This window comes from Entelurus aequoreus, linkage group LG19, assembly GCF_033978785.1.
Source record: "Entelurus aequoreus isolate RoL-2023_Sb linkage group LG19, RoL_Eaeq_v1.1, whole genome shotgun sequence".
Lineage (NCBI taxonomy): Eukaryota > Metazoa > Chordata > Actinopteri > Syngnathiformes > Syngnathidae > Entelurus > Entelurus aequoreus.
In genome coordinates this window covers 23587199-23614715 of record NC_084749.1, presented here as the reverse complement: position 1 = coordinate 23614715, position 27517 = coordinate 23587199, and the positions used below count along the sequence as shown (strand labels likewise).

Sequence of the window (27517 nt, the reverse complement as noted above, 5' to 3'; positions counted from 1 at the left end):
TCTGGACAGAGAATAAAAATTGTTTTTAAAATGCTATTAGAATTAGAGAAGGACGACAAACTGAATACAAACGATAAACCTAATATCCATGTAATGACTATTAAAGGCCTACTGAAATGAATTTTTTTTATTTCAACGGGGATAGCAGATCCATTCTATGTGTCATACTTGATCATTTCGTGATATTGCCATATTTTTGCTGAAAGGATTTAGTAGAGAACATCGACGATAAAGTTCGCAACTTTTGGTCGCTCATAAAAAAAGCCTTGCCTGTACCGGAAGTAGTGTGACGTCACAGGTTGAAAGGCTCCTCACATTTCCCCATTGTTTACACCAGCAGTGAGAGCGATTCGGACCGAGAAAGCGACGATTACCCCATTAATTTGAGCAAAGATGAAAGATTCGTGGATGAGGAACGTGAGAGTGAAGGACTAGAGTGCAGTGCAGGACGTATCTTTTTTTGCTCTGACCATAACTTAGGTACAAGCTGGCTCATTGGATTCCACACTTTCCCCTTTTTCTATTGTAGATCACGGATTTGTATTTTAAACCACCTCGGATACTATATCCTCTTGAAAATGAGAGTCGAGAACGCGAAATGGACATTCACAGTGACTTTTATCTCCACGACAATACATCGGCGAAGCACTTTAGCTACGGAGCTAACGTGATAGCATCGGGCTTAACTGCAGATAGAAACAAAAGAAATAAACCCCTGACTGGAAGGATAGACAGAAATCAACAATACTATTAAACCATGGACCTGTAACTACACGGTTAATGCTTTCCAGCCTGGCGAAGCTTAACAATGCTGTTGCTAACGACGCCATTGAAGCTAACTTAGCTACGGGACCTCACAGAGCTATGCTAAAAACATTATCTCTCCACCTACGCCAGCCAGCCCTCATCTGCTCATCAACACCCGTGCTCACCTGCGTTCCAGCGATCGACGGAGCGACGAAGGACTTCACCCGATCGATCATCGATGCGGTCGGCGGCTAGCGTCGGATAGCGCGTCTGCTATCCAAGTCAAAGTCCTCCTGGTTGTGTTGCTGCAGCCAGACGCTAATACACCGATCCCACCTACAGCTTTCTTCTTTGCAGTCTTCATTGTTCATTAAACAAATTGCAAAAGATTCACCAACACAGATGTCCAGAATACTGTGGAATTTTGCGATGAAAACAGAGCTTTTTGTAGTGGATACAATGGTGTCCGAATACTTCCATTTCAACGATTGACGTCACGCGCATACGTCATCATACATAGACGTTTTCAACCGGAAGTTTCGCAGGAAATTTCAAATTGCACTTTATAAGTTAACCCGGCCGTATTGGCATGTGTTGCAATGTTAAGATTTCATCATTGATATTTAAACTATCAGACTGCGTGGTCGGTAGTAGTGGGTTTCAATAGGCCTTTAAATAACTATTTATATCAATGATGTCATTAGAACTTTAGTAGCACATCCATCTTTTATTTCACGTGGGTTCGATTCTCGGCAACGTCAGTTCTCAAATGTGTTTATCACTGTAAACATTACATCTATTACGCCTTCACCACAGCTTGATTCTCCTTAGGGGCGATGGATGGCTGACTAGCGCTTATTCGGCAGCAGCCGGCCTCCGTAGCTCCCAATCCCTCCCCTCTGTTGCAAGTTTTGTTGATTCTATGTAACTTGTTTATGTGTGCTATGGCTATGAGGTTGTTTTTCTTGGCCTTAGTCTGGACCCCCTACCTCGAGTCCAGCCTTTTGACTGAATATTTTTTTATTCTCCCCCTCCCCAACGTTTACCTGTTTCTCACCTTTTTTTGTAAGGGGCGTCGCAAGTTGGCAGACCCATCAGCAATCTTTTTTCTGTCTCCTTGTAAAATGGCAGACTTGCGCAAAGTTCTTCGGGTAAAACTTTACCATATAAGGAGATATCTGCTGATGTTACTAATGGAAAAAACTTCACAAATGGGGCAAATTGGAAATGGCTCGTTTGGAGTAAGTATTGAGGAAGGCAAAATTGTTTTAAAAATATCCCCGCCATGCCTTCATGGATTGATTTCAGATTTTCGGGACGTTTACTGAGTGTTGTTTAAAGAAAAGGCCATGTAACACAGTGGTAAAAAATGCCCCTGTGCCAACTTTTTTGCAATGTGTTGCTGCCATTAAATTCTAAGTTAATGATTATTCACACACCAAAAAAAGTTTCTCAGTTCAAACATTAAATATATTGTCTTTGCAGTCTATTCAATTGAATATAAGTTGAAAAGGATTTGCAAATTGTATTCTGTTTATATTTACAATTTACACAACGTGCCAACTTCACTGGTTTTGAGTTGTGTAGTTTGTCTGCGTTAGCGCTTATAATATTAATATCACTAATACTTGGTTAATATTCAAATTACGAAATGTAAATGAAGTATTGTTGGCGCTTTTTGAATGGTTATTTATTTGGATTTTATGGGCGGAATAGTGGAGCTCCCATTGGCTTCGCTGTAAGCAGACTTTTATTTACATTTATTCAATATTCAAAATGCATTAAAAAAAAAACATCTGTCGTCATGACTTTCATAATGATTGCGATTGATAGGCAAAATTCCCCTTTAACTTTAACTTAATCTTCTTCATTAATTTTCTATACTGCTTATCTTCATTCTTCTTCTTTGTTATTTTCTTTATTTCTGTGAATATGTTTTCCTGTGTCTTTACATGGTGCCTACAATTTATATCATTTAGCTCAGTGTTCTGCTTCCTCTCCATCCAAGAAAAAGAAGTGATGTCTCATATGAGCAGAATGGGTCCGCGAAATGACCCGCAAGTGCACAAAACATGACATCACATGCCCTGCAGTGTGTTTACGGCGAGAATTCACCTAGGTCTGGTGCATTTGTGGCAGATTTAAGGATTTTGTGCAAAACGGATTCAACAAATATGGCAAGTAATTGTGACAATTGTCTCCTTTCGATGACATACAGGTTGAATGGACGCTACCCGAGCATCCAGACTGCAGATGCATATTGGATTTATGACCAAATGCAAAAAAAGCTTTGGGCAGATTGGAAAAAAATAATATAACTGTTCACACTAACATGACAAAAATCCGATGCATAATTACCTTTTTGGACAAATGTTTCTTGATCTCCCTCTTCTCCTCTTGTTCATCTGTATCATTCTGTGCTAAGGGACAAGGAAAAGACTGATCTCACATATTTGTTATTTTTGTCTTTTGCATTCTGTTTTTAGCACACAAAGTTACGTACGTTTCAGGATGTTCCTCTGTTCCAGTTCCTCTGCAGATGGACGTTGACTCAGCCGCCTGGAAAAAAGTACATTTGTATCCGAGTTCCACGGAAGACAGGGTTTTTCATAGTTCACCTAACTCACAATAAGGTGATTTGACCACCTTCACTTCTCCATCCACCCATTTTTTTTTATACAACTTGTCTTCATTAGGGTCACTAGTGAGCTGGAGCCTTTTCCAGTTGACTTTGGGTGAAAGGCAGGAATCACCCTTGGTGCATGTAGACAAACAACTGTTCACACTTACATTCTCACTAATGGACAATTTGGAGTGTACAGTTAATCTGACAGTCAATTTTACACTGGCCAAACATATTAAATATACTTGTTAAATAAAACCTCTGCCTTGTTTTTAATGAATACTTAGCCTTACTACGCTACTGTATTTTAATGTTGGTCATTATTGTGGTACTTGGAGAGCCACGTTTTTTCTGAGGTGGTACTTGCTGATAAAAGTTGGAGAACCACTGATTAACTACATTTGGATCCCAACGTCTCTACTGACCTACTAGCTAAGATAATTACTGTATTTTCCGGACTTTAAGGCGCACTTAAAAGTGAAACAATTCTCAAAACGCGACAGTGCACCTTATGTACGGAATAATTCTGGTTTTGCTTACTGACCTCGAAGCTATTTTATTTGGTACATGGTGAAATGATAAGTGTGACCAGTAGATGGCAGAGATACGTGTAGACTGCAATATGACTCAAGTAAACAACACCAACATTTTATATGTTCCATTGAAAATATAGAACATTACACACGGCGCTCAAAAATCTATCAAAATGTTTTAGTACGACTTTGGTAAGCTATAAAGCCGCACAGCTTGATGGATTGTACTATGCTTCAACATACGAGTAGTATTATGGTGTGTGTATAAGGTAAGACATATTATCTGGCGTTTAGTTTCGCATTATTATGCAAAAGCAACTTTTGTTACCTTCTGGTACCTGTTGATCTATATTAGGGATCTGCATAAGTCCTGAAAATTTGCGTGCAGCCGATTTGTCGCCGTAGTCGATAAGCTTTTCTTTTTCTCTATTTTCTTGTTATTGGACATTCATCCTCCGCTGTTACCATTTCTTAATATAAAGTAGTGTAAAGTTCTTACTTATATCCATCAGTAAACTCGCTATGAAAGCGCTAAAACATATATATATGTATAGTGAGTTTACATTATTCATCCAAAGATCATCCGGTCGGACGGTTTTTCACGGGACACATTTCCGGTGTTGTTGTTTCCGGATTAGGAGATGCTGCTCCGTTATTGATTTAAGTAAAGTCTGAATGTCATTAAAACAGTTGGCTCCACCTTTTGACACTTCTTCCACTCCCGTCCTTGCACGCTACACGCTACAACAAAGATGACGGAGAAAAGACGCTGCCGAAGGTGAGCCGTGTAAATAAGACCGCCCACCAAGCGGCGTATTCTGAAGAGATTGTCAGAAAGCGGCTTGAAGATGATCTGTAAAACATAATCTATGCAACATTTTGACCAAAGAACCACCATTACATGTTATGTAGACCACAAGGAAGTGTTTTACATTTTTAAAAAAAGAAGAATATGGCTCCTTTAATGCGCTTTATAATCCGGTGCGCCTTATATATGAAAGAAGATCGAAAATAGACCATTCATCGGCAGTGCGCCTTATAATCCAGTGCGCCCCATTGGTCCGGAAAATACCGTATATTGTAGCATCTATTAATTAATTAAATAGATTTTTGGGCCAGTTATTATCAAACTGTCAAACTCCTTCTTGCAAGCACACACACACACCCACACACACTCACACTCACACTCACACTCACACTCACACTCACACTCACACTCACACTCACACTCACACACACACACACATACTGGTTATCATTTGGAATGGGGACCAAGTTTTTGATCATCACTTGTGGGGACCACCCTTTCTACAGGTTGTGGAGGCATAAAAAAAAATAGTTTAAAGGGCCACTGCCCAGTTAGCTCATACACGTCTTTAAATCTCTGGATTGATGAAGTAATGTGCTGATCATTCTTACTGGGGACCCTGGTGGAAAAGAGGTAATATGGTTCGTGGGGACCAAATTTAAATAATTTTGCATAATTCACACAAATTTGTACGTGACTACTGAGGACCATTTAAAAAAAGCAGCGAGTGCAACACCAGCTACAGCCCGATGAGGGGGCTGCTGTGCAAATGTCTCACACTCAAACTAACCAGTAAACATGTTTTATGGGACAAAGCTTAAAAATCACTTAGGCTTCTTCAGAATTGATCTGACTATCATTTAAAAAGGTTTCCCTTTAGGGGACCTGTTTTTTTGTCCCCATACCGTCAGAGGTCCCCTAAAGGTGACTGTGTAAACAGAGCGATGTCCCCATTAAATAAGCATTGCCAGAACACACACACACACACACACACACACACACACACACACACACACACACACACACACACATATAAACTGATGTTAAGCCCCTCTAACTTCTAGGCTTTGCAAGAATGTAGACTATTCATAACTCTTTATATGACAAATAACATCAGGCTGGCTATAATAACAAGTGAAACAAAGTTTCATCTACAGATTATTATTCACATCCAGCCAGGAAAAGGACGCTGTTATAGCGTGTATACACACAATACATCACCATAACAACACAAGTTTACGCGACAAGCACTACTTGGATTGATATGGTCTTCTCAAATTTAAAATGTTAACTTTTTCATGGATTTTAAATTACATTCACAAGTCTACGCTCAATAATGTTCACATAAACTAAAGGGATTACTTTTTACTTTTTTTTAACATTGTTGATAGCGTCCCCACCTGGTGAGTTTGGTCGCAGTTTGCTGTCGAAACTCAAGCCTCTCCTGATGCGACTGCAGCGGTAGAATGTTCTTCTCTTCCAGCTCTCTTTTCGATGGACGATTACTCAGTTTTATTGCAAGAGAGTCTTTTCGTAACACCTTCAGGGCCAGTGTGCCTACATTGAAAATACAATTCATGGGAAATCTACATTTATGGATCACAGAGATGAGTTTCTATGCCAGAGGTAATCAACGACAGTTGCCCATGCTAGGACACTGTGTCGGCCAGATGCAATGTTTAAGAAATATATACACTACCGTTCAAAAGTTTGGGGTCACCCAAACAATTTTGTGGAATAGCCTTCATTTCTAAGAACAAGAATAGACTGTCGAGTTTCAGATGAAAGTTCTCTTTTTCTGGCCATTTTGAGCGTTTAATTGACCCCACAAATGTGATGCTCCAGAAACTCAATCTGCTCAAAGGAAGGTCAGTTTTGTAGCTTCTGTAACAAGCTAAACTGTTTTCAGATGTGTGAACATGATTGCACAAGGGTTTTCTAATGATCAATTAGCCTTCTGAGCCAATGAGCAAACACATTGTACCATTAGAACACTGGAGTGATAGTTGCTGGAAATGGGCTTCTACACACCTATGTAGATATTGCACCAAAAACCAGACATTTGCAGCTAGAATAGTCATTTACCACATTAGCAATGTATAGAGTGTATTTCTTTAAAGTTAAGACTAGTTTAAAGTTATCTTCATTGAAAAGTACAGTGCTTTTCCTTCAAAAATAAGGACATTTCAATGTGACCCCAAACTTTTAAACGGTAGTGTGTATATATATATATATATATATATATATATATATATATATATATGAATATATACACATGTACTGTATATGTATATATACATGTATATCGGGGACGGCATGGCACAATTGGGAGAGTGGCCGTGCCAGCAACCTGAGGGTTCCTGGTTCGATCCCCACCTTTTACCAACCACGTCACGTCCGTTCTGTCCTTGAGCAAGACACTTCACCCTTGCTCCTGATGGGTCGTGGTTAGGGCCTTGCATGGCACGGTGGAACGGTAGTGTATATGTAATATATTTTTATTTTAAATATACAGTACAAATGTGTTGTCTTTATTTTCATGACTATTTACGTTGTAGATTGTCACTGAAGGCATCATCACAACTATGAATGAACACATGTGGAGTTATGTACTTAACAAAAAAAGGTGAAATAACTGAAAACATGTTTTATATTCTAGTTTCTTCAAAATAGCCACCCTTTGCTCTGTCTACTGCTTTGCACACCCTTGGCATTCTCTCGATGAGGGGTGCTTGAAGCTCATCGACAGAATGCCAAGAGTGTGCAAAGCAGTAATCAAGCAGGTGTGTCCAAACTTAGTGTTACCTGTACTGGAGTCACTAAAGTCTTTTACAAATCCAGAACCAACGCACCAGTCAATAATTGAGGGTTTCATTTGTAAAGGTTAAAAATAAGCCTAAAAGTAGCATCTACAACTTGTTACACCAATGTTATAATTCATAAAATCCCATTTCGTGAGAGAATGTGCGTAACTGCACATACTTTTGAGCTGCTGTATGCACATTGTGTGCAGTAGATGTAGTGCCAGGACTCAATCTGGATTCTTAACTACACTGGGCAAGATCATACATGTCTTTACATTGCACCTATGTATACAAAACCCAAAACCAGTGAAGTTGGCACGTTGTGTAAATTGTAAATAAAAACAGAATAGCAATGTTATCATGGACGCCCCTGCTTATTTTGGCAAGACAATGCCAAGCCACGTGTTACAACAGTGTGGCTTCATAGTAAAAAACTGCGGGTACTAGACTGGCCTGCCTGTAGTCCAGACCTGTCTCCCATTGAAAATGTGTGGTGCAATATGAAGCCTAATATACCACAACAGAGACTGTTGAACAGCTTAAGCTGTACATCAAGCAAGAAGGGGAAATAATTTCACCTGAAAAGCTTAAAAAATTGGTCTCCTCGGTTCCCAAACGTTTACTGAGTGTTGTTAAAAAGAAAGGCCATGTAACACAGTGGTAAAAATGCCCCTGTGCCAACTTTCTTGCAATGTGTTGCTGCCATTACATTCTAAGTTAATGATTATTTGCAAAAAATAATTACATTTCTCCGTTCAAACATTAAGTATCTTGTCTTTGCAGTCTATTCAATTGAATATAAGCTGAGAAGGATTTGCAAATTATTGTATTCTGTTTTTATTTACGAATTACACAATGTGCCAACTTCACTGGTTTTGGTGTCTGTAGGTAAAACATTTTTGTCTTGTTTAACTAAGAGTGTGTGTGTGTTTAGCAGGGAGCAGGTATAGACACCTTACAAACATAAGAGAAACACTTACTTATAAACAAAGTTTCATCTTCATCGTCGTCTTCGTCCTCATCCTTCTCGTCGTACACGTCTTCGTTCTCCTCTTCAAAGTCTTCTTCATCGTCCTCGTACGTAACAGGTAGATCCTCGCAATCTGCTTCGTTTGGAAGATTCTCTTTGTTGTCACAATCGATCATCAGTGTGGGAACAGCACGCAATACAGAACTGCAGTTGGGGGGAAGAGCAGAGATTAAAAGAGTTGAACTGTAAGAAACGGTACATTGTTGTTTGTCTGTTGCAGGGGTCCCCAAACTACGGCCCGCGGGTCAGATACGGCCCGCCAGCATCCAAAATCCAGCTCGAGGGTAGTCCCGAATTTTTTTTTTTCTAAATTATAATTTTTTTTAATCTATCCCAGAGGTCCCCAAACTACGACCCGCAGACCAGATACGGCCCGTCAACGTCCAAAATCCGGCCTGCGGGTAGTCCTGATTAACAAAAAAAGGTTTAAAAGAATGTTATTATTATTTTTTTCATCTATCCAAGTGGTCTCCAAACTACGGCCCGCCAGTGTCCAAAATCTGGCCCGTGAGTAGTCTCAAGTAAAAAATAAAAAGTTTTTTTTTTTTTTTTTTTTATTATAATTTTTTTAATCTATCCCAGGCATCTCCAAATCACTGCCCGCGAGCTAGATACGGCCCGGCAATGTCCAAAATCCGGCCTGCGGGTAGCGCCCAGTAAAAAAAAAAAAGTAATAATTTTTTTAATCTATCCTTTCTCGCCCATCCATCAATCCATTTTCTACCGCTTGTTACTCTCTGGGTCTCCTAGCCGCTCATGCAAATCATATTGTCTAAAAATGCATTTTCCCATCGATAACGTGATATCATCACGCTCGCAACGCAGTGTCGGCAAGTGTTTCAGTCAATTAGTGCACAAGGACAAAAAATGGCGAAATCGTTGGGGAAACGTAAAATAGATTCCAAGTGTAGAGGTTTTAAAACAAGGGCAGCACGGTGGGACAGGGGTTAGTGCGTCTGCCTCACAATACGAAGGTCCTGGGTTCAATCCTGCGCTCGGGATCTTTCTGTGTGGAGTTTGCATGTTCTCCCCGTGACTGCGTGGGTTCCCTCCAGGTACTACGGCTTCCTCTCACTTCCAAAGACATGCACCTGGGGATAGGTTAATTGGCAACACTAAATGGTCCCTAGTGTGTGAATGTTGTCTGTCTATCTGTATTGGCCAAAAAGTTTGGGGACCCCTGGTCTAGTCAATCACTAGCAGTTCAAAGTACAGTGGAAACTCCTGAATTAAACTCTGGTCCCCTGGATTAAGTACCTTTTATTGTAGGAATGACCCACTACTACGTTTTCATGCTGGTCGATACATATATTTCAATGTTGCATATCTGTACAATGGAACACGGTGTCTGCCACCTTAAGGGATTTGCCTCACAAATTGATCTTATATCCCATTTCAACATGAGCAGCAGATTCTTCTTCAGAAACCTTAACATGTTTTAGCTTTATCAGCTGTCAGTGTTTAGAATACACACGATAGCTTCCCAACAGATATAAGAAATTTATAAAACAGTGTCTGAAGCATTGTCTCTGTACTGCTCTCTCTGCATCAAAAACCGACATCAGTGTGTAAAGGATATCACCACATGGGCTCAGGAACACTTCAGAAAACCACTGTCAGTAACTACAGTTTGTCGCTACATTTGTAAGTGCAAGTTAAAACTCTACTATGCAAAGCAAAAGCAATTTATCAACAACACCCAGAAACAGCGCCGGCGTCGCTGGGCCCGAGGTCATCTAAGATGGACTGATGCAAAGTGGAAAAGTGTTCTGTGGTCTGACGAGTCCACATTTCAAATTATTTTTGGAAACTGTGTACGTCGTGTCCTCCGGACCAAAGAGGAAAAGAACCATCCAGACTGTTATAGGCGCAAAGTTCAAAAGCCAGCATCTGTGATGGTATGGGGGTGTATTAGTGCCCAAAGCATGGGTAACTTACACATCTGTGAAAGCATCATTAATGCTGAAAAGGTACATACAGGTTTTGGAGCAACATAAGTTGCCATCCAAGCAACGTCTTTTTCATGGACACCCCTGCTTATTTCAGCAAGACAATGCCAAGCCACATTCTGCACGTGTTACAACAGCGTGGCTTCGTAGTAAGTACGGTAACTGGCCTGCCTGTAGTCCAGACCCGTCTCCCATTGAAAATGTGTGGCGCATTATGAAGCGTAAAATACCACAACAGAGACCCCGGACAGTTGAACAACTTAAGCTGTACATCAAGCAAGAATGGGGAAGAATTCCACCTGAAAAGCTTCAAAAATTGGTCTCTCAGTTCCCAAACGTTTACTGAGTGTTGTTAAACGGTAAGGCCATGTAACAGTGGTAAAAATGCCCCTGTGCCAACATTTTTGCAATGTGTTGCTGCCATTACATTCTAAGTTAATGGTTATTTGCAAAAAAACATAAGTTTCTCAGTCTGAACATTAAATATCTTGTCTTTGCAGTCTATTCGATTGAATTTAAGTTGAAAAGGATTTGCAAATCATTGTACATTTACATATTACGTTACATACTTACACAACGTGCCAACTTCACTGGTTTTGTGTTTTGTATTTCTGCATCCAAGTATACGTGATGTTGAAGTTAGTAGCAGAAAGTTACTAGCAGAAATGTAACTTAGGCGTATTGAAGACAATGTATTTGAAGATAAAGGGTAAACTTGGGTTTCTTGCTTTGTTGATAATGGTATTCCTCCTCAGTATGTGAAATGCATCCTCAATAAAGTTCCTTGAATCTTGGAATAAAAAGATGATGGTTATGAAGCAAACCTCTTTTTAGAGAGGGTCTTTTAAATTTTACATTTCATAGATTGCTTTTTTCACAGGTCTTTCAAACCAGCGATCCTCCCTATCTGAGATTTGGACATCAATGCTTTCAAAGGAATGTGCCTTCTTTTTAGGGGAACTAATCAAACAACCCTAAAACAAAACCATGGCACAAGATAGGGGAGCAGTTCCTTTGGGCATCAATTCAGCCGTTAATTTGCATCTAAAAAAAAAGTAAGAATTATTGGACAGGAAGAAGCAGTGGTTTGAAAGAGACATAAAATAAGCCATTTATATAAAACAAACCACAATTGGGATTCTACGCAGAACTGAGGCCCCTGCCGCCATTACAAAAATTGTTTACACTTTTTTATTTATGTGAAGCTATTTTTATACTTGTTTAACCCTTAGCGTAAATATTGGGGATTTTTTGGTCCTTTCAGGCTGATTGTTGCTCTATTTTTGGCCAAGACTTTGATTGCGTTACTCTATATGAAATATATTTTTTCCTAAGAGGGTTATTTGTTCATGTTCAATTTATTGTATTTTTATTTCAAATTCTTTCATATAACAATGTATACAGTTTTAGTCCAGTTTATTACAACCAGGATGAAAAGGTCCTCCGGGAGTTAAGTATTCATCCATCCTTCCATCCATCCATCTTCTTCCGCTTATCCGAGGTCGGGTCAAGGGGCAACACTCTAAGCAGAGAAGCCTAGACTTCCCTCTCCCCAGCAGATTGGTCCAGCTTCTCCTGGGGGATCTTGAGGTGTTCCCAGGCCAGCTGGGAGACATAGTTCCCCCAACGAGTCCTGGGTCTTCCCTGTGGCTTCCTACTGGTCAGACGTGCCTTAAACACTTCCTCAGGGAGGAGTTCGGGGGACAGCCTGACCAGATGCCCGAACCACCTCATCTGGCTCCTCTCGATGTGGAGGACCAGTGGCTTTACTCTGAGCTCCTCTCAAATGATAGAGCTTCTTACCGTATCTCTAAGGGAGAGTCCCGCCATCCGACGGAGGAAACTCATTTCGGCCGCTTGTACCCGTGAGCTTGTCCTTTCTGTCACAACCCAAAGCTCATGACCATAGGTTAGGATAGGAACATAGATCGACCGGTAAATTGAGAGCTTTGCCCTCCGGCTCAGATCCTTTTTCACCACGACAGATTGATACAGGGTCCGCATCACTGCAGACGCCGCACAGATCCGCCTGTGTATCTCACAATCCACTCTTCCCTCACTCGTGGACAAGACTCCGAGGTATTTGAAGTCCTCCACTTGTGGTAAGATCTCCTCCCTAAACCCTTTTCCGAGCGAGAACCATGGACTTGGACTTGAAAGTGCTGATTCTCATCCCAGTCGCTTCACACCCGGCTGAAAACTGATCCAGCGAGAGCTGAAGATCCTGGCCAGATGAAGCCATCTACATCATTTACAAAAATCAGAGACCTAATCCTGCAGCCACCAAACCCAGACTGCGCCTAGAAATTAAGGTTCTGTTATAAACAGAACCTGTGACAAAGGGCAGCCCTGGCATAGTCCAACTCTCATTGGAAACAGATCCAAATTTGGCATACCACTAGATGGAGCCCGCGTTCCAAGTTTGAGAATCACTGGCTTTATTGATTTGCTGTTGCTATGTTATTTTTTTACAAGTGCCAGACCAACATGCACTCTCACTCTCTGAGCGAATCCTCACCTCTCAAACCTCTGCATGGTCAGGGCAAGGGTCTTGTTGAGTTCTTCGATAATTCTGCTGGGCGGGTGGATAGGAAGTGTCCCATAGTGAAGGGAGTGCCCGCCCACAGGAACATGGCTGGAAGGGGCAGAGCACTTCTGGAAGGCGAGTACAGAGGGTTCCATGCTCCCTGCAGGTACGGAGATCATGAGCTTCTTTGGAGGTAGAGGAGGAGATAACTTCACCGACATGCACGGCAACTTTACCGGGGTGCCATCTGTAAATTATAGGATATAAGCATCTTATAAACAGGACCAAAAGCAATGAAGTAATCCATTAAGAGTTTGCACGGACAACTATACCTGTGTTGTGATTTGTTATCCTGGTGAAAGGTTTGGGTGGTAGTGCAGGTGGTTGCTTGTGTAACATAGGAGATCTTTGGAGTGATGATTCAACATCATCCCCTGGATATAAAGAAGGCTTCTTTGCTGGAAAAGCCTGGTTTAAACTATGGGTGTGGTCCTGTTGAGTTGTGCCCTCACTGGTAATCTCAAAATCTTGAGAGCCTGTGGAGAAATCCCAGGAATTATTATAACACCTCAGTGGTGTTTGTGATTCGCACATTCGCCGTTCAGCAATAAATTTTCCGGTTTGAATGTCGACATGTTCACTTTGGGTGGCGGCAATACTATCTACCCGATGCCAAGTAGACACAGGTCCAGTATTGCCAAATCCGATACTTTTTCACAAGATCATTGAATGATTGTTGATGTATGTTCTGCCAATTGAAGATTTTAGGTGGGTGCAATTATAGTTGACTGTGTGACCAGTGTGTGTCCCTGTGTGTCATTCTTGTGACGAACTGGTGAGAAGTCCAGAATGTGTCCTGCATTTCAGCCTAAATCAGCTGGGATAGCATTGAGCTTCCCTGTGAACTCGATCAGGATATGCAGAATAGGAAATGAGAGAATGGACAGTGAGCCGGACCTAACAGGCAAAGCCGCAGATTTTAGTTGCCTACCTCCTGTTGCTGTTGCGCCTTCCATCGGCTCAGCGCCTTCTGACTCTGACGAGCTGCATCCAATCGCCGCAGATTGACCATTCTGCAGCTTCTCCTCCTCCCGTGCAGAAAAGGATGAGCTGTCTGCAAAAGCACAGCCAGACAGCACAAGACAAGGTTTAACATGGAATGATGAGAATGAGTACCAAACATAAATAAAACAGGCAGTGAAAAAGGAATGTCAGTCACAAGTTGTAAATAATAAATGCTAGGTTGTCCCGATACAACTTTTTCCATACGGATACAATACAGATATTGGAGCCTTGTGTTGGCTGATACCAATATTGATCTGATACGATATTAGCACTAATCATGCCTTTATTACTGTATTTTGTAGTGTGGAATTTTAGAAACGGCTTGGCCCTTATGTGGGCTCTGTACCGAGGATGTCGTTGTGGCTTGTGCAGCCCTTTGAGACATTTGTGATTTAGGGCTACATAAATAAACATTGATTGATTGATTGATATGAAATGACTCTGAACAATATGTACAGTATGACAAATTAACCTATTTATTATCAACAGTTTGTAATGGACTTGTACAGTCTTTAAGTTGAAGTGGAGTGGGTTTTAAAAATATATATATATAATTTGTTAAATTAAGCGCATGATGCAGGAAGTTGAATGTTTCAGACATGTTTGTTGGTGGATACGTTCTAATAAGCTTATCCCATGGTGACTAGTATCTGTAAATAATATGCAACTGTAATTATTTGACACGTGTTTATATTGACAGACATTGTGTTTTGGACTGCAATAATATTCAATTAAGGACACTAATTACATATGTCTAGCATGTGCGCTATTGTGTGCTTAGCTGTTATGTAGCTGTAGCTGTGTAGGCTCCAGTTTACCCAGGACAAAATGAGCACAAGCGAGATAGAAAATGGATGTATAGAATGTATTTTCAACCGGATAAGAGCAATTAAAATGACATGCATTATTTTGAATATGTATGTTGTAAATGTTGATGTCAACAACAAGAATGAAATGATGTTTTGATTGAGATTTTCGGTTCAACACTTAAAGTTTGGGAAAAATGTAATACATTTCAACATTTGAATGCTGTAAAATTACCCTAAACTGTTTTTAAGCCCTGAAATTTGATAACTTTTCCGAAATTGACAAATACACCAAAGTTAAATTAATAACGTTTGTACAGGTGCTCCAATCTTTTGGAGACTGAGGCTATTTCGGGTGAAATGTATCTTGGATTGATGGAGATGGATTTTAACAGTCTAGAGCGGGGGTCAGCAACCCGCGGCTCTAGAGCTGAATTTTTAGTGCCGCCCTAGTAGCTCCCTGGATCTCTTTCAGAAAATGGAAAAAGATGAAGAAAAAAAAAAGTTTTGTTTTAATATTGTTTCTGTAGGAGAACAAACATGACACAAACCTTCCTATTGTTAGAAATCCCACTGTTTATGATACACCTGCTTCACTAATGAGAGTAATTGGCAAGCACCGTTTTGTCCTACTAATTTCAGCGATCCTTGAACTCATCGTAGTTTGTTTACATGTACAACTTTCTCCGATGCTGCCACAGAACTTTCCTCCTTTATCCATGTGATGTCAGATGAAACAAAAATTTAGCTGTTTGGCCACAATACCCACTTGCCCCTTGAAATGTTGCTCAAATTTAACAAATAGACATACTTACTATATTTGTAATGGTAGAAAATTTTCTTCAAAAACAAGTGTTGAGTACCGTGCCGGCTCTTTAAAGGCCTACTGAAACCCACTATTACCGACCATGCAGTCTGATCGTTTATATATCAATGATGAAATCTTAACATTGCAACACATGCCAATACGGCCGGGTTAGATTAGTAAAGTGCAATTTCAAATTTTCCGCGAAATATTCTGCTGAAAACGTCTCGATATGATGAAGTTTGCGCGTGACGTCACGGATTATGCGGATATATTGGGACACCATTGTGGCCAGCTATTAAGTCGTCTGTTTTCATCGCAAAATTCCACAGTATTCTGGACATCTGTGTTGGTGAATCTTTTGCAATTTGTTTAATGAAAAATGAAGACAGCAAAGAAGAAAGCTGTAGGTGGGATCGGTGTATTAGCGGCTGGCTACAGCAACACAACCAGGAGGACTTTGAGTTGGATAGCAGACGCGCTACCGTGAGTACAGCTTTGGCTTCCAAACATTTGATCGCTTGCCCGTACGTGCGTGCCGCTATGTGCATGTCACGTACGTAACTTTGGGGAAATATATGTGCTGTATGAACTTTACGGAGGTGAACGGTACTTTGGGCTGTGGGATTGAGTGTGTTGTGCGGGTATTTGAGTTGTATTGGTGGGTTATAAGGACGGGAGGGGGGAGGTGTTTGTTATGCGGATTAATTTGTGGCATATTAAATATAAGCCTGGTTGTATATATATATATATATATATATATATATATATATATATATATATATATATATATATATATATATATATGTATATATATATATATATATATATATATATATATATATATGTCTTGTGTTTATTTACTGTTTTAGTCATTCCCAGCTGAATATCAGGTCCCACCCGCCTCTCACAGCATCTTCCCTATCTGAATCGCTTCCACTGCCCTCTAGTACTTCACTCTCACTTTCCTCATCCACGAATCTTTCATCCTCTCTCAAATTAATGGGGTAATTGTCGCTTTCTCGGTCCGAATCGCTCTCGCTGCTGCTGGCCATGATTGTAAACAATGTGCAGATGTGAGGCGCTCCACAACCTGTGACGTCACGCTACTTCCGGTACAGGCAAGGCTTTTTATCAGCGACCAAAAGTTGCGAACTTTATCGTCGATGTTCTCTACTAAATCCTTTCAGCAAAAATATGGCAATATCGCGAAATGATCAAGTATGACACATACAATGGACCTGCTATACTCATTTAAATAAGAAAATTTCATTTCAGTAGGCCTTTAAAACATTATGGACAAATCATGTATTCATGAATATGACATAGACTACTAAGAGATTCTAAATAGATTTAGATTCTAAATAGTTTAGTTGCACCATTTGTTGACTCTAACGGAATTGTTGGTGCAGCCATACTGTGAAAGTGTAAAATATGAACAGTGTGTAGAGGTTATCACAGTAATATAACTGAACCCATGACATTTAATTATGCAAGTACATTTGATGAAGACTCACCTTTATCGTAAACTTCCTTCAGCACTCCTTTCTTGATGAGCTCTTCTCTGCTTTGCCGTGTGGACATTTTCCTCTCTAGCACTGAGCAATAAGATGTGTTAGTGTAGTTTGTGTGTTGAGAGTTAAGGAAGCAGATGGTTGTTCAAAATCTTTTGTCACAAATAATAATCACAGTCAGATAGATTTCAATATACAGGCTGAACGGAGAGCATGCATATTTTATGTACTGTATGTATCTAGAAAAAAAAAATACACCCTCACATTCCAGCATCCATTTTCATTGCAGTATATCATTTCAGTGGATAATACTATGTAATTAAACTTAGTAAACAGTGTAAATCTTGTATAGCAGAAGGGAGGAACTACTCATTGAAAATTACCAACACAGCCAATTTTCTAGATAGCTGTCAACACTACTGTGATGTTCATAACATGTGTGCATTAGGGGCTACAGGCTACTGTCCCTTTAAGGTTGGGCCGTCAAGTGGGGTGGTGGTCGTAAAATGCGGAAGTTGAATAAGGGGTGTTAAAGAGTCAACATCGTGTTGTTATTGTGCAAAACATACATAACATTTAGCGAACGAGGATGACATATTTGGCTTTATCACCACCACCGGTATTTTTGCCTACAACGGGTGAGTCCGCAGTGCCGTGGTAGCGGTGACTAAAATCGTTTGACGACTTTTTGTTGGCGCCAAGAGGGACACCTGATTTTAACCACCCTCACACTGACAGGCGACAGATAGGACTCTGTTACAGTTGCATTGCAGGCACATTTCTCTGTCTCCAGATTACAGCCTGAAGTATTGTCCCTTGACAATATATAACAACATAACAGAAATATGAAGGTTGTATACTCTCTTTTAGATACTGTACACATTTTTTTCTCTTTGCATTATGAAGTCATACATAAAAGTGTTTGTGTTCTACGGCCTTTTGTTTGATATTCTCCTGAGAACCAGCATTCTGGACATTTGGTTTTAGTTATTCTTTTGTCAGAGTGAGACATTTTGGAAAAAAATAGCCCCGTTACTCAAAACAGAAATGTCCACTGCAGAGGACACTGGGTCTCAGGAGGATATACGTGTGGTGTACTGTGCATTGTGTCCCTACATTTCGTGACATTGTTTCTTCTACTGTATATTATTTAATACATTTTTCTTATGTCCGCTATATGGCAGAGGCTAATGGAGAAGATGTGTGTATGTTGTCCTCACCAGCAGAGGTCTGCTTGAACTTTTCACTCTTCTTTTTTCTCCATTTCCAGGGTTTAAAGAGACGCCCTAAGGTGGCAAATTTACTTCGCCGCCTAATTGGAGGTGTGTGTGTGCCAGGTACCAGTGAGTCAGAGCGCATTGCTGCCAGTCTCTCCACTTCCTCAGCTGCAACACAAAATGAAAAGAGCATTGAAACAACAATAACTTGATAAGTTAAAAATTGATTTTTATATTTGAGGTAAAAATATACTGACAACTAAGTTCAGTCAGTATGTTTTGAAAAACATTAATAAGAATGTCATATTTTCACACTTAGCAGTTTAAATGCACTTGATCATGGCGAGTTTACTGACGGATATACAGTAGGTAAGAACTTTACACTACTTTATATTAGACATGGCAACAGCGGAGGATGAATGTCCCATAACAAGATAGAGAAAAAGAAGAAGCTTATCTACTACGGTGTCGGCACGGATTACAAAGGTGGACCCGCACAAATTTTCAGGACTTATGCAGATCCCAAATACAGATCAGCAGGTACCAGAAGGTATGAAGAGTGGGTTTTGCATAATATTGCAAAACAAAACGCCAGATAATGTCCTAGCTTATACACACACCATAATCATACTCATATGTTTTAGTGGAGACTTGTCCAGGGTATACCCCGCCTACTGCCCGAATGCAGCTGAGATAGGCTCCAGCAGTCCCCGCGACCCCGAAGGGAACAAGCGGTAGAAAATGGATGGATGGATGGATGTTGAAGCACAGTACAATCCATCAAGCGGTGCGGCTTCATTGCTTACCAAAGTCATAATAAAACATTTTGATAGATTTTTGAGCGTCGTGTGTAATGTTCTGGGCAGCACGGCGGAACAGGGGTTAGTACATGTGCCTCACGATACGAAGGTCATGAGTTCAATCCCGGGCTCGGGATCTTTCTGTGTGGAGTTTGCACGTTCTCCCCGTGATTGTGTGGGTTCCCTTTGGGTACTGCGGCTTCCTCCCTCCTCCAAAGACATGCACCTGGGGATAGGTTGATTGGCAACATTATCCCTAGCCCTAGTGTGTGAATGTGAGTGTGAATGTTGTCTGTCTATCTGTGTTGTGGCGACTTGTTCAGGGTATACCCTGCCTTCCGCCCGAATGCAGCTGAGATAGGTTCCAGCACCCCCCGCGACCCCAAAAGGGACAAGCGGTAGAAAATGGATGGATGGCGTGTTATGTTCTATATTTTCAATGGAACATTTACAATTCTGCTGTTGTTTACTTGAGTTATATTGCAGTCTACACGTATCTCTTGTGTGTGACTGCCATCATGTTGCAGTCGACATGTATCTCTTGTGTGTGACTGCCATCATATTGCCATCTACACATATCTCTTATGTGTGACTGCCATCTACTTCTCACACTTATCATTTCACTATGTACCAAATAAAATAGCTTTGAGGTCGGTAAGCACAACCAAAATTAATGTGTTGCTGCCATTAAATTCTAAGTTAATGATTATTCACACACGAAAAAAAGTTTCTCAGTTCGAACATTCAATATATTGTCTTTGCAGTCTATTCAATTGAATATAAGTTGAAAAGGATTTGAAAATTTTATTCTGTTTTTATTTACAATTTACACAACGTGCCAACTTCACCGGTTTTGGGTTTTGTAGTTTGTCTGCGTTAGCGCTTATAATATTAATATCACTAATACTTGGTTAATATTCAAATCATGAAATGTAAATGAAGTATTGTTGGCGCTTTTTGAATGGTTATTTATTTGGATTTTATGGGCGGAATAGTGGAGCTCCCATTGGATCCGCTGTAAGCGGACTTTTATTTACATTTATTTAATATTTAAAATGCATTAAAAAAAAACATCTCTCATCATGACTTTCATAATGTGTAAATTTACAAAACCCAAAACCAGTGAAGTTGGCACGTTGTGTAATTTGTAAATAAAAACAGAATACTTCCATCCATCCATTTTCTACCGCTTGTCCCGTTCGGGGTCGCGGGGGTGCTGGAGTCTATCTCAGTTGTCCAGGGTGTACGCCGCCTTCCGCCCGAATGCAGTTGAAACAGAATACAATGATTTGCAAATCCTTTTCAACTTATATTCAATTGAATATACTGCAAAGACAAGCAATTTAATGTTCAAACTGAGAAACTTAATCTTTTAGCTAAAAAATTTACTTAGAATTTAATGTCAGCAACACATTGCAAAAAAGTTGGCACCGGGGCATTTTTACCACTGTGTTACATGGCCTTTCCTTTTAACAACACAGTAAACGTTTGGGAACTGAGACGACCAATTTCTGAAGCTTTTCAGGTGGAATTCTTTCCCATTCTTGCTTAATGTACAGCTTAAGTTGTTCAACACTCCGGGGTCTCTGTTGTGGTATTTTAGGCTTCATAATGCGCCACACAATTTCAATGGGAGACAGGTCTGGACTACATGCAAGCCAGTCTAGTACCCGCACTATTTAACTACAAAGCCACGCTGTTGTAACACATGGCCTGGCATTGTTTTGCTGAAATAAGCAGGGGCGTCCATGATAACGTTGCTTGGATGGCAACATATGTTGCTCCAAAACCTGTATGTACCTTTCAGCATTAATGGTGCCTTTACAGATGTGTAAGTTACCCATGCCTTGGGCACTAATACACCCCCATGCCATCACAGATGCTGGCTTTTTAACTTTACGCCTAGAATAATCCGGATGGTTCTTTTCCTCTTTGTTCCGGAGGACACGACGTCCACACTTTCACAAAAAATTTGAAATGTGGACTCGTCAGACCACAGAACAATTTGACAATTTGCTCACGCATTTGTTCACAAAGTCCTTGTTTGTGAATGACTGAGCATTTCATGGAAGCTGCTTTTATACCCAATCATGGCAGCCACCTGTTCCCAATGAGCCCGTTCACCTGTGGGATGTTCCAAATAAGTTTTTGATGAGCATCGCTCAACTTTCTCAGTTTTTTTTGCCAGCTTTTTTAAAACATGTTGCAGGTATCAAATTCCAAATGAGCTAATATTTGCAAAAAATAACAAAGTTTTCCAGTTCGAACATTAAATATCTTGTCTTTGCAGTCTATTCAATTGAATATATGTTGAAAAGGATTTGCAAATCATTGTATAGTGTTTTTATTTACGATTTACACAACGTGCCAACTTCACTTGTTTTGGGTTATGTAGAACCACAACCGTTCACTTTTGTTACTTTTTCATATAACCTAGATAAATATTATTTTGGCCTTACACAGCTCTTTCTTAGAAGTGAATGAGCTGTTTTCTTTGAATTAATAAAAATGTGTTTGCTTTTTTTCACTTTTAATTCGTCAAGAGATGCATCAGCATCAATTGGCTGTAGGTTAAGAGGCAACACGAAGTTCAGTGTTTTTTTTTGTTCTTTCAGCAGTTTATTTCCATCGCTCTCATATCCATTCCGTTTTTTACAAGTGGTAGAAAATGGATGGATGGATGGATGGATTTCATCATCCTCCTTCGTCTGACTGGACTCGGCATGTGTTGCAAAAATACGATGTGACACAACAGCAGCGCCTGTGGGCGCGTGTTTGTGTGTGTGTTTACATCTCTGAAAATGTGTAAACGAACGCTGACCTATTACAACAGTATGAGTCACCCCACTTTTCTCCTTCCTTTTTCATCACTTCTGTTTTGATAGGTGACCCTCACCTAAACAAAAACTTAATGGGAGAAATGCATCAGAACATCAGCCTTTTTCCTGTTCTAGTTTGGTGATTGAATGCAGGACTCGAGCCATAGTTAATGTGTCTAACATCAAATGGGTTCAAATGTGAAATTATACAGTACATACAGTAGGATATTGAAGATTTTAGATTGGTGTAAAAGTTCAAGTTAGGCCTAATCCAGAGGAACAAGCTGGAACTATTAATGCTGTTTTTCAGGTAATAAACTTATTCAAACTGAATTACTAATTCTGACTGTGTTACTATTGCACTTGCAGCTTGTTTTTATTAGCCCTTGGCATACAGTATACTATTATATATACTTATATACAAGTTTTTATAATTAGAATATTTTTCGGACTACAAGGCGAACTTAAAATCCTTTAATTTTCTAAAAAATTGACAGTGCGCCTTATGTGTGCCTAATGTACCGCATAATTCTGGTTGTGCTTGCCGACCTCGAAGCAATTTTATTAGGTACATGTAGACTGCAATATGAAGGCAGTAAACAACACCAAAACTTTAAATGTTCTATTGAGAATATAGAACATTACACACGGCACTCAAAAATCTGTCAAAATATTTTTAGTATGACTTCTGTAAGCTATGAAGCCGCACCGCTTGATGGATTGTCAGCGCATTAAACATACGAGTATTATTATGGTGCATGTATAAGGACCGCAAAATGGCACCTATTAGACATATTACCTGGTGTTTTGTTTCAAAATATTATGCAAAACCAACTTTTCTTACCTTCTGGTACCTGCTGATCTGTATTTGGGATCTGCATCAGTCCTGAAAATGTGCGTGCGTCCGCAATTGTAGTCCGTGTTGACACCATAGTCATAAGCTTCTTCTTTTTCTCTACCTTGTTATGTGACATGTATCTTCCATTGTTGCCGTTTCTAATATAAAGTAGCTCACAGTTCTTACTTATATCTGTCAGTAGACTAGCTATCAAAGCGCTAAAAACTGTAGTGGGTTTACATAATTGACCCACGGAACTTTAGTTATTAGAGGGTTCCGGTCGGACGGTTTTTCACGGGACACATTTCCGGCATTGAAGTTGGATTATTGAGCCACGGACGAGAAGATGCTGCTCCGTTATTGATTTCTGTAAAGTCTGAATGTCATTCAAACAGATAGCTCCATCTTTTGACGCTCCTTCCACTCCCGTCCTTGCACACTACACTGCTACAACAAAGATGACGGGGAGAAGACACTGTCGAAGGTGAGCCGCGTAGGTAAGACCGTCCACAAAACGGCGCATCCTGAAGAGACGCTCAGAAAGCTACCTGAAAATGGTCTGTAAAACATAATCTATGCAACACTTTCACCATAGAATCACCATTACATGTTATGTAGACCACAAGATAGTGTTTTAAATTTTGAAAAAAATCCTATTATGACCCCTTTAATGCGCCTTTTAATTCGGTGCGCCTTACGGTCCGAAAAATACGGAGATATCCATCCATCTATCCATTTTCTACCGCTTATCCCTTTCGGGGTTACGGGGTGTGCTGGAGCCTATCTCAGCTGCATTCGGGCGGAAGGCGGGGTACACCCTGGACAAGTCGCCACCTCATCGCAGGGCCAACACAGATAGACAACATTCACACTCACATTCACACACTAGGGACCATTTAGTGTTGCCGATCAACCTATCCTCAGGTGCATGTCTTTGGACGTGGAAGGAAGCAGGATTACCCGGAGAGAACCCACGCAGTCACGGGGAGAACATGCAAACTCCCCAGGACCTTCATATTGTGAGGCTCATGCAATAACCCCTGTGTCACTGTGCTGCCACGGTAGATATAATTAGATAATATTACAATTTACTTTGTCACTTATAACACAAAGCTAAGATGTCAATGTTGTGCTTAGCATTGACCTACATTCAAATGTTCACATCTTTAATGAACAAACTGTATCAAATTGGCTCTTAACATCCTTCAACATGCTTGGTGGAAAAAGGGGTTTTTCCCCCCAAGATGATGCCACTGTAGTAGCTGCTGGTTGCAGGAGTTCTGTGCTCTTGTGTATCCTTTTTGTGTCCTTGAAGTCCCTCTTGTGTTGTTTGCCTTTTGGTTCAGGCCACTTCGAGACTGCAACAAGGGGCGGCTTTTTTGTGACTTCTGCAGTGCTTTTTGTGGGCTTTTGGAGCTGCATCAGGGGAGCCTTTGAGCAATGGCCATGTTTGCACCGGAGACCAGCTGCTGGCTCTCTGCTACATCGGAGTCCGCGTGGAGACTAGCGTCGGGAATTAGCATTGGGCATCGGGATGGATCACAGAACCATGGCTAAATGAGCATGTATTGGACGCTTCGGTCTCCCGGGACAGATTCTTGCTTGTCCGCATGGACTGGACATTTGCTGAGAGCTAGAGGGCAGCTAGGTCTAGTCTGCTCTCTTGGTTGCTTTGTTAAGTATATTCCCCTGACCCCAGCAGACAAGAGCGTGGAGCACTGCAGAGGCCACTGCGGTGTACAGTATGCGGGTGTTGAAATGTTTTTGTTGTTGTTTGTCTATGCATGGTGTAATCGGATGTGCCCTATACTGTATGTACAGTATTATTTATAGGTAATTTTTGTATTTTTGCTGTTTTTTAAATTTTTGTAGCTGTATGTAGAAATGGCGCTGCTGAAGTGGGAGCTGGTTACATCAGATCTGTGCTCTTTTCATGTATTTTATGCCCTTTGTTTTCTTTTATGTTTCTCTCTTGTTTTCATGTGTTTTTTACCTTGTTTTTTGTGGACTTTTGTATCTGCAATGCAACTGCATCATTTGCCCATTGTGAGATGAATAAAGTCTACCATATCCTATTCTATCATATCCTTATCTTTATAATATTGTTTTATATTATTATTTATTTAAATCATATACATTTTTTTATTTGATCATTTGGTTTTTTGAATAATTACCTGCACTTTTTTATGTTTTATTTAGAAAATCATGAACGTTGTTTATACAAAAGCCAAGCAGTTTTATGTTTTGCATTTTGTTTCGGTACTGTTCTAAAGAGCCTGACCAACATGCGAGTGTTGCCAGCACACAACAACAATAATTAAACCGCTCAAAAAAGATTTCAGGAAAAAAACACATTTACCAAATTTAGCCATTTCTCCAAAACCCAAAACCAGTGAAGTTGGCATGTTGTGTAATTCGTAAATAAAAACAAAATACAATGATTTGCAAGTCCTTTTCAACTTATATTCAATTGAATAGACTGCAAAGACAAGATATTTAATGTTCGAACTGAGAAACGTAATTTTTTTTTTTGCAAATAATCATTAACTTAGAATTTAATGGCAGTACCACAGTGCAAAAAAGTTGGTACTGGGAAAACGAGGAGAACTGAAGAGACCAATTTTTTAAGCTTTTCAGGTGGAATTCTTTCACATTCTTGCTTGATGTACAGCTTAAGTTTTTCAACAGTCTCCGTTGTTTTTTTTTACGCTTCATAATGCGCCACACTGTCAAGCAGGCCAGTCAAGTACCCGCAGTCTTTTACTATGAAGCCACGCAGTTGTAACACGTGGCTTGGCATTGTCTGGCTGAAATAAGCAGGGATGTCCATGATAACGTTGCTTGGATGGCAACATACTGTATGTTGCTCCAAAACTTGTATGTACCTTTCAGCATTAATTGTGCCTTCACACATGTGTAGGTTACCCATGCCTTGGGCACTAATACACCCCCATACCATCACAGATGCTGGCTTTTGAACTTCACGCCTATAACAATCCGGATGGTTCTTTTCCTCTTTTTCCTGGAGGACACAACGTCCACAGTTTCCAAAAACAATTTGAAATGTGGACTCGTCAGACCACAGAACACTTTTACACTTTGCATCAGTCCATCTTAGATAAGCTCGGGCCCAGCGAAGCCGGCGGCGTTTCTGGGTGTTGTTGTTAAATGGCTTTCGCTTTGCATAGTAGAGTTTTAACTTGCACTTACAGATGTAGCGACCAACTGTAGTTACTGACTGTGGTTTTCTGAAGTGTTCCTGAGCCCATGTGGTGATATCCTTTACACACTGATGTCGGTTTTTGATGCAGTACCATCTGAGGGGTCCAAGGTCACGGGCATTCAATGTTACGTGCAGTGATTTCTCCAGATTCTCTGAACCTTTTGATGATATTACAGATCGTAGATAGTGAAATCCCTAAATTCCTTGCAATAGCTCGTTGAGAATTGTTTTTCTTAAACCGTTTGACAATTTGCTCACGCATTTATTAACAAAGTGATGACCCTCGCCCCATCCTTGTTTGTGAATGACTGAGCATTTCATGGAAGCTGCTTTTATTCCCAATCATGGCACCCACTTGTTCCCAATTAGCCTGTTCCCCTGTGGGATTTTCCAAATAAGTGTTTGATCAGCATTCCTCAACTTTCTTAGTCTTTTTTGCCACTTGTGCCATCTTTTTTAAAACATGTTGCAGGCATCAAATTCCAAATGAGCTAATATTTGCAAAATATTTAGTTTTTCAGTTCGAACGTTAAGTTTGTCTTTGCAGTCTATTCAATTGAATATAGGTTGAAAAGGATTTGCAAATCATTGCATTCTGTTTTTATTTATGATTTACACAATGTGCTAACTTCATTGGTTTGGGGGTTTGCAGTACTTAACACAGCTGACTTTCATGAAACCTGTCACGACTTGGACATTGGGTTGTTTGTTTTCCCGAGATGCAAGTAAAGTTGGAGCGGGCAAGGCGTGAAGGTAAGGACATCTTTTATTTTAACACTATAACTACAAAAAAGGAAGCAAACAAAAGGCGCACACAATGGCGGAGAACAAACTTGACTAATGAAACAAAAGACTAGCGCAAAGGCAATTAACTATGAACATGAAACAAAAACACTTACTGTGGCATGGCATGAAGCATGAACTATAGAAAACAGGAATCTCATGGGTAGCAGAGGTAGTATGGATAATGTCACCAGGACGATCAACAGAAACAGACAGGCTTAAATAGCAGTGACATGATTAGTGACAGGTGCGCGAGTGCAAATCGTGAGACAGGTGTGTGACATGAGGACAGGTGAAAACTAATGGGTAGTCATGGAAACAAAAACAATGTAACGTAAACAGAAACTAAAGAGTCCAATAACTAAACAAAATAAAACATGACTAAAACAAAACATGATCACACAGACATGACAAAACCATTTATGCTTTCACAATCGCCCTGCTAATGATTGGCAACCACTCTGCCTTTTCACAAAGTCAGATACTATTAGCATCCTGCACCTTGTAACACAGAACATTTTGAAAACTGAATGGAGATAATGATATATTTGATGTAGTACTTGAAACATGTGTTCCAATTGCTCAAAATAATAAGCTTATGTATTAATAATAATAATAATAATACC

General features: G+C 40.2%; 1 protein-coding gene across 3 annotated transcripts in view; it reads right to left on the bottom strand.

Annotated features, from left to right (window-relative positions):
• Positions 1–27517, bottom strand: part of LOC133635212 (phosphatase and actin regulator 1-like) — a 50463-nt gene that overhangs the window by 17467 nt on the left and 5479 nt on the right. The window contains exons 2-10 of one of the 3 annotated variants that reach the window (XR_009822033.1): positions 18432–18596; positions 17215–17295; positions 14013–14135; positions 13354–13557; positions 13013–13268; positions 8496–8689; positions 6112–6268; positions 3251–3306; positions 3106–3162 (exon numbers count right to left, since the gene is read on the bottom strand). Coding sequence is in view for 2 of the 3 variants with exons in the window: in XM_062028132.1 (XP_061884116.1) it covers positions 3106–3167; positions 3251–3306; positions 6112–6268; positions 8496–8689; positions 13013–13268; positions 13354–13557; positions 14013–14135; positions 17215–17295; positions 18432–18596 (1298 nt within the window). In the remaining variant the exon portion in view is untranslated. Of the gene's footprint in view, positions 1–3105; positions 3168–3250; positions 3307–6111; positions 6269–8495; positions 8690–13012; positions 13269–13353; positions 13558–14012; positions 14136–17214; positions 17296–18431; positions 18597–27517 lie in introns of all 3 variants that reach the window. The other 2 variants (XM_062028133.1, XM_062028132.1) reach the window with 2 other exon arrangements.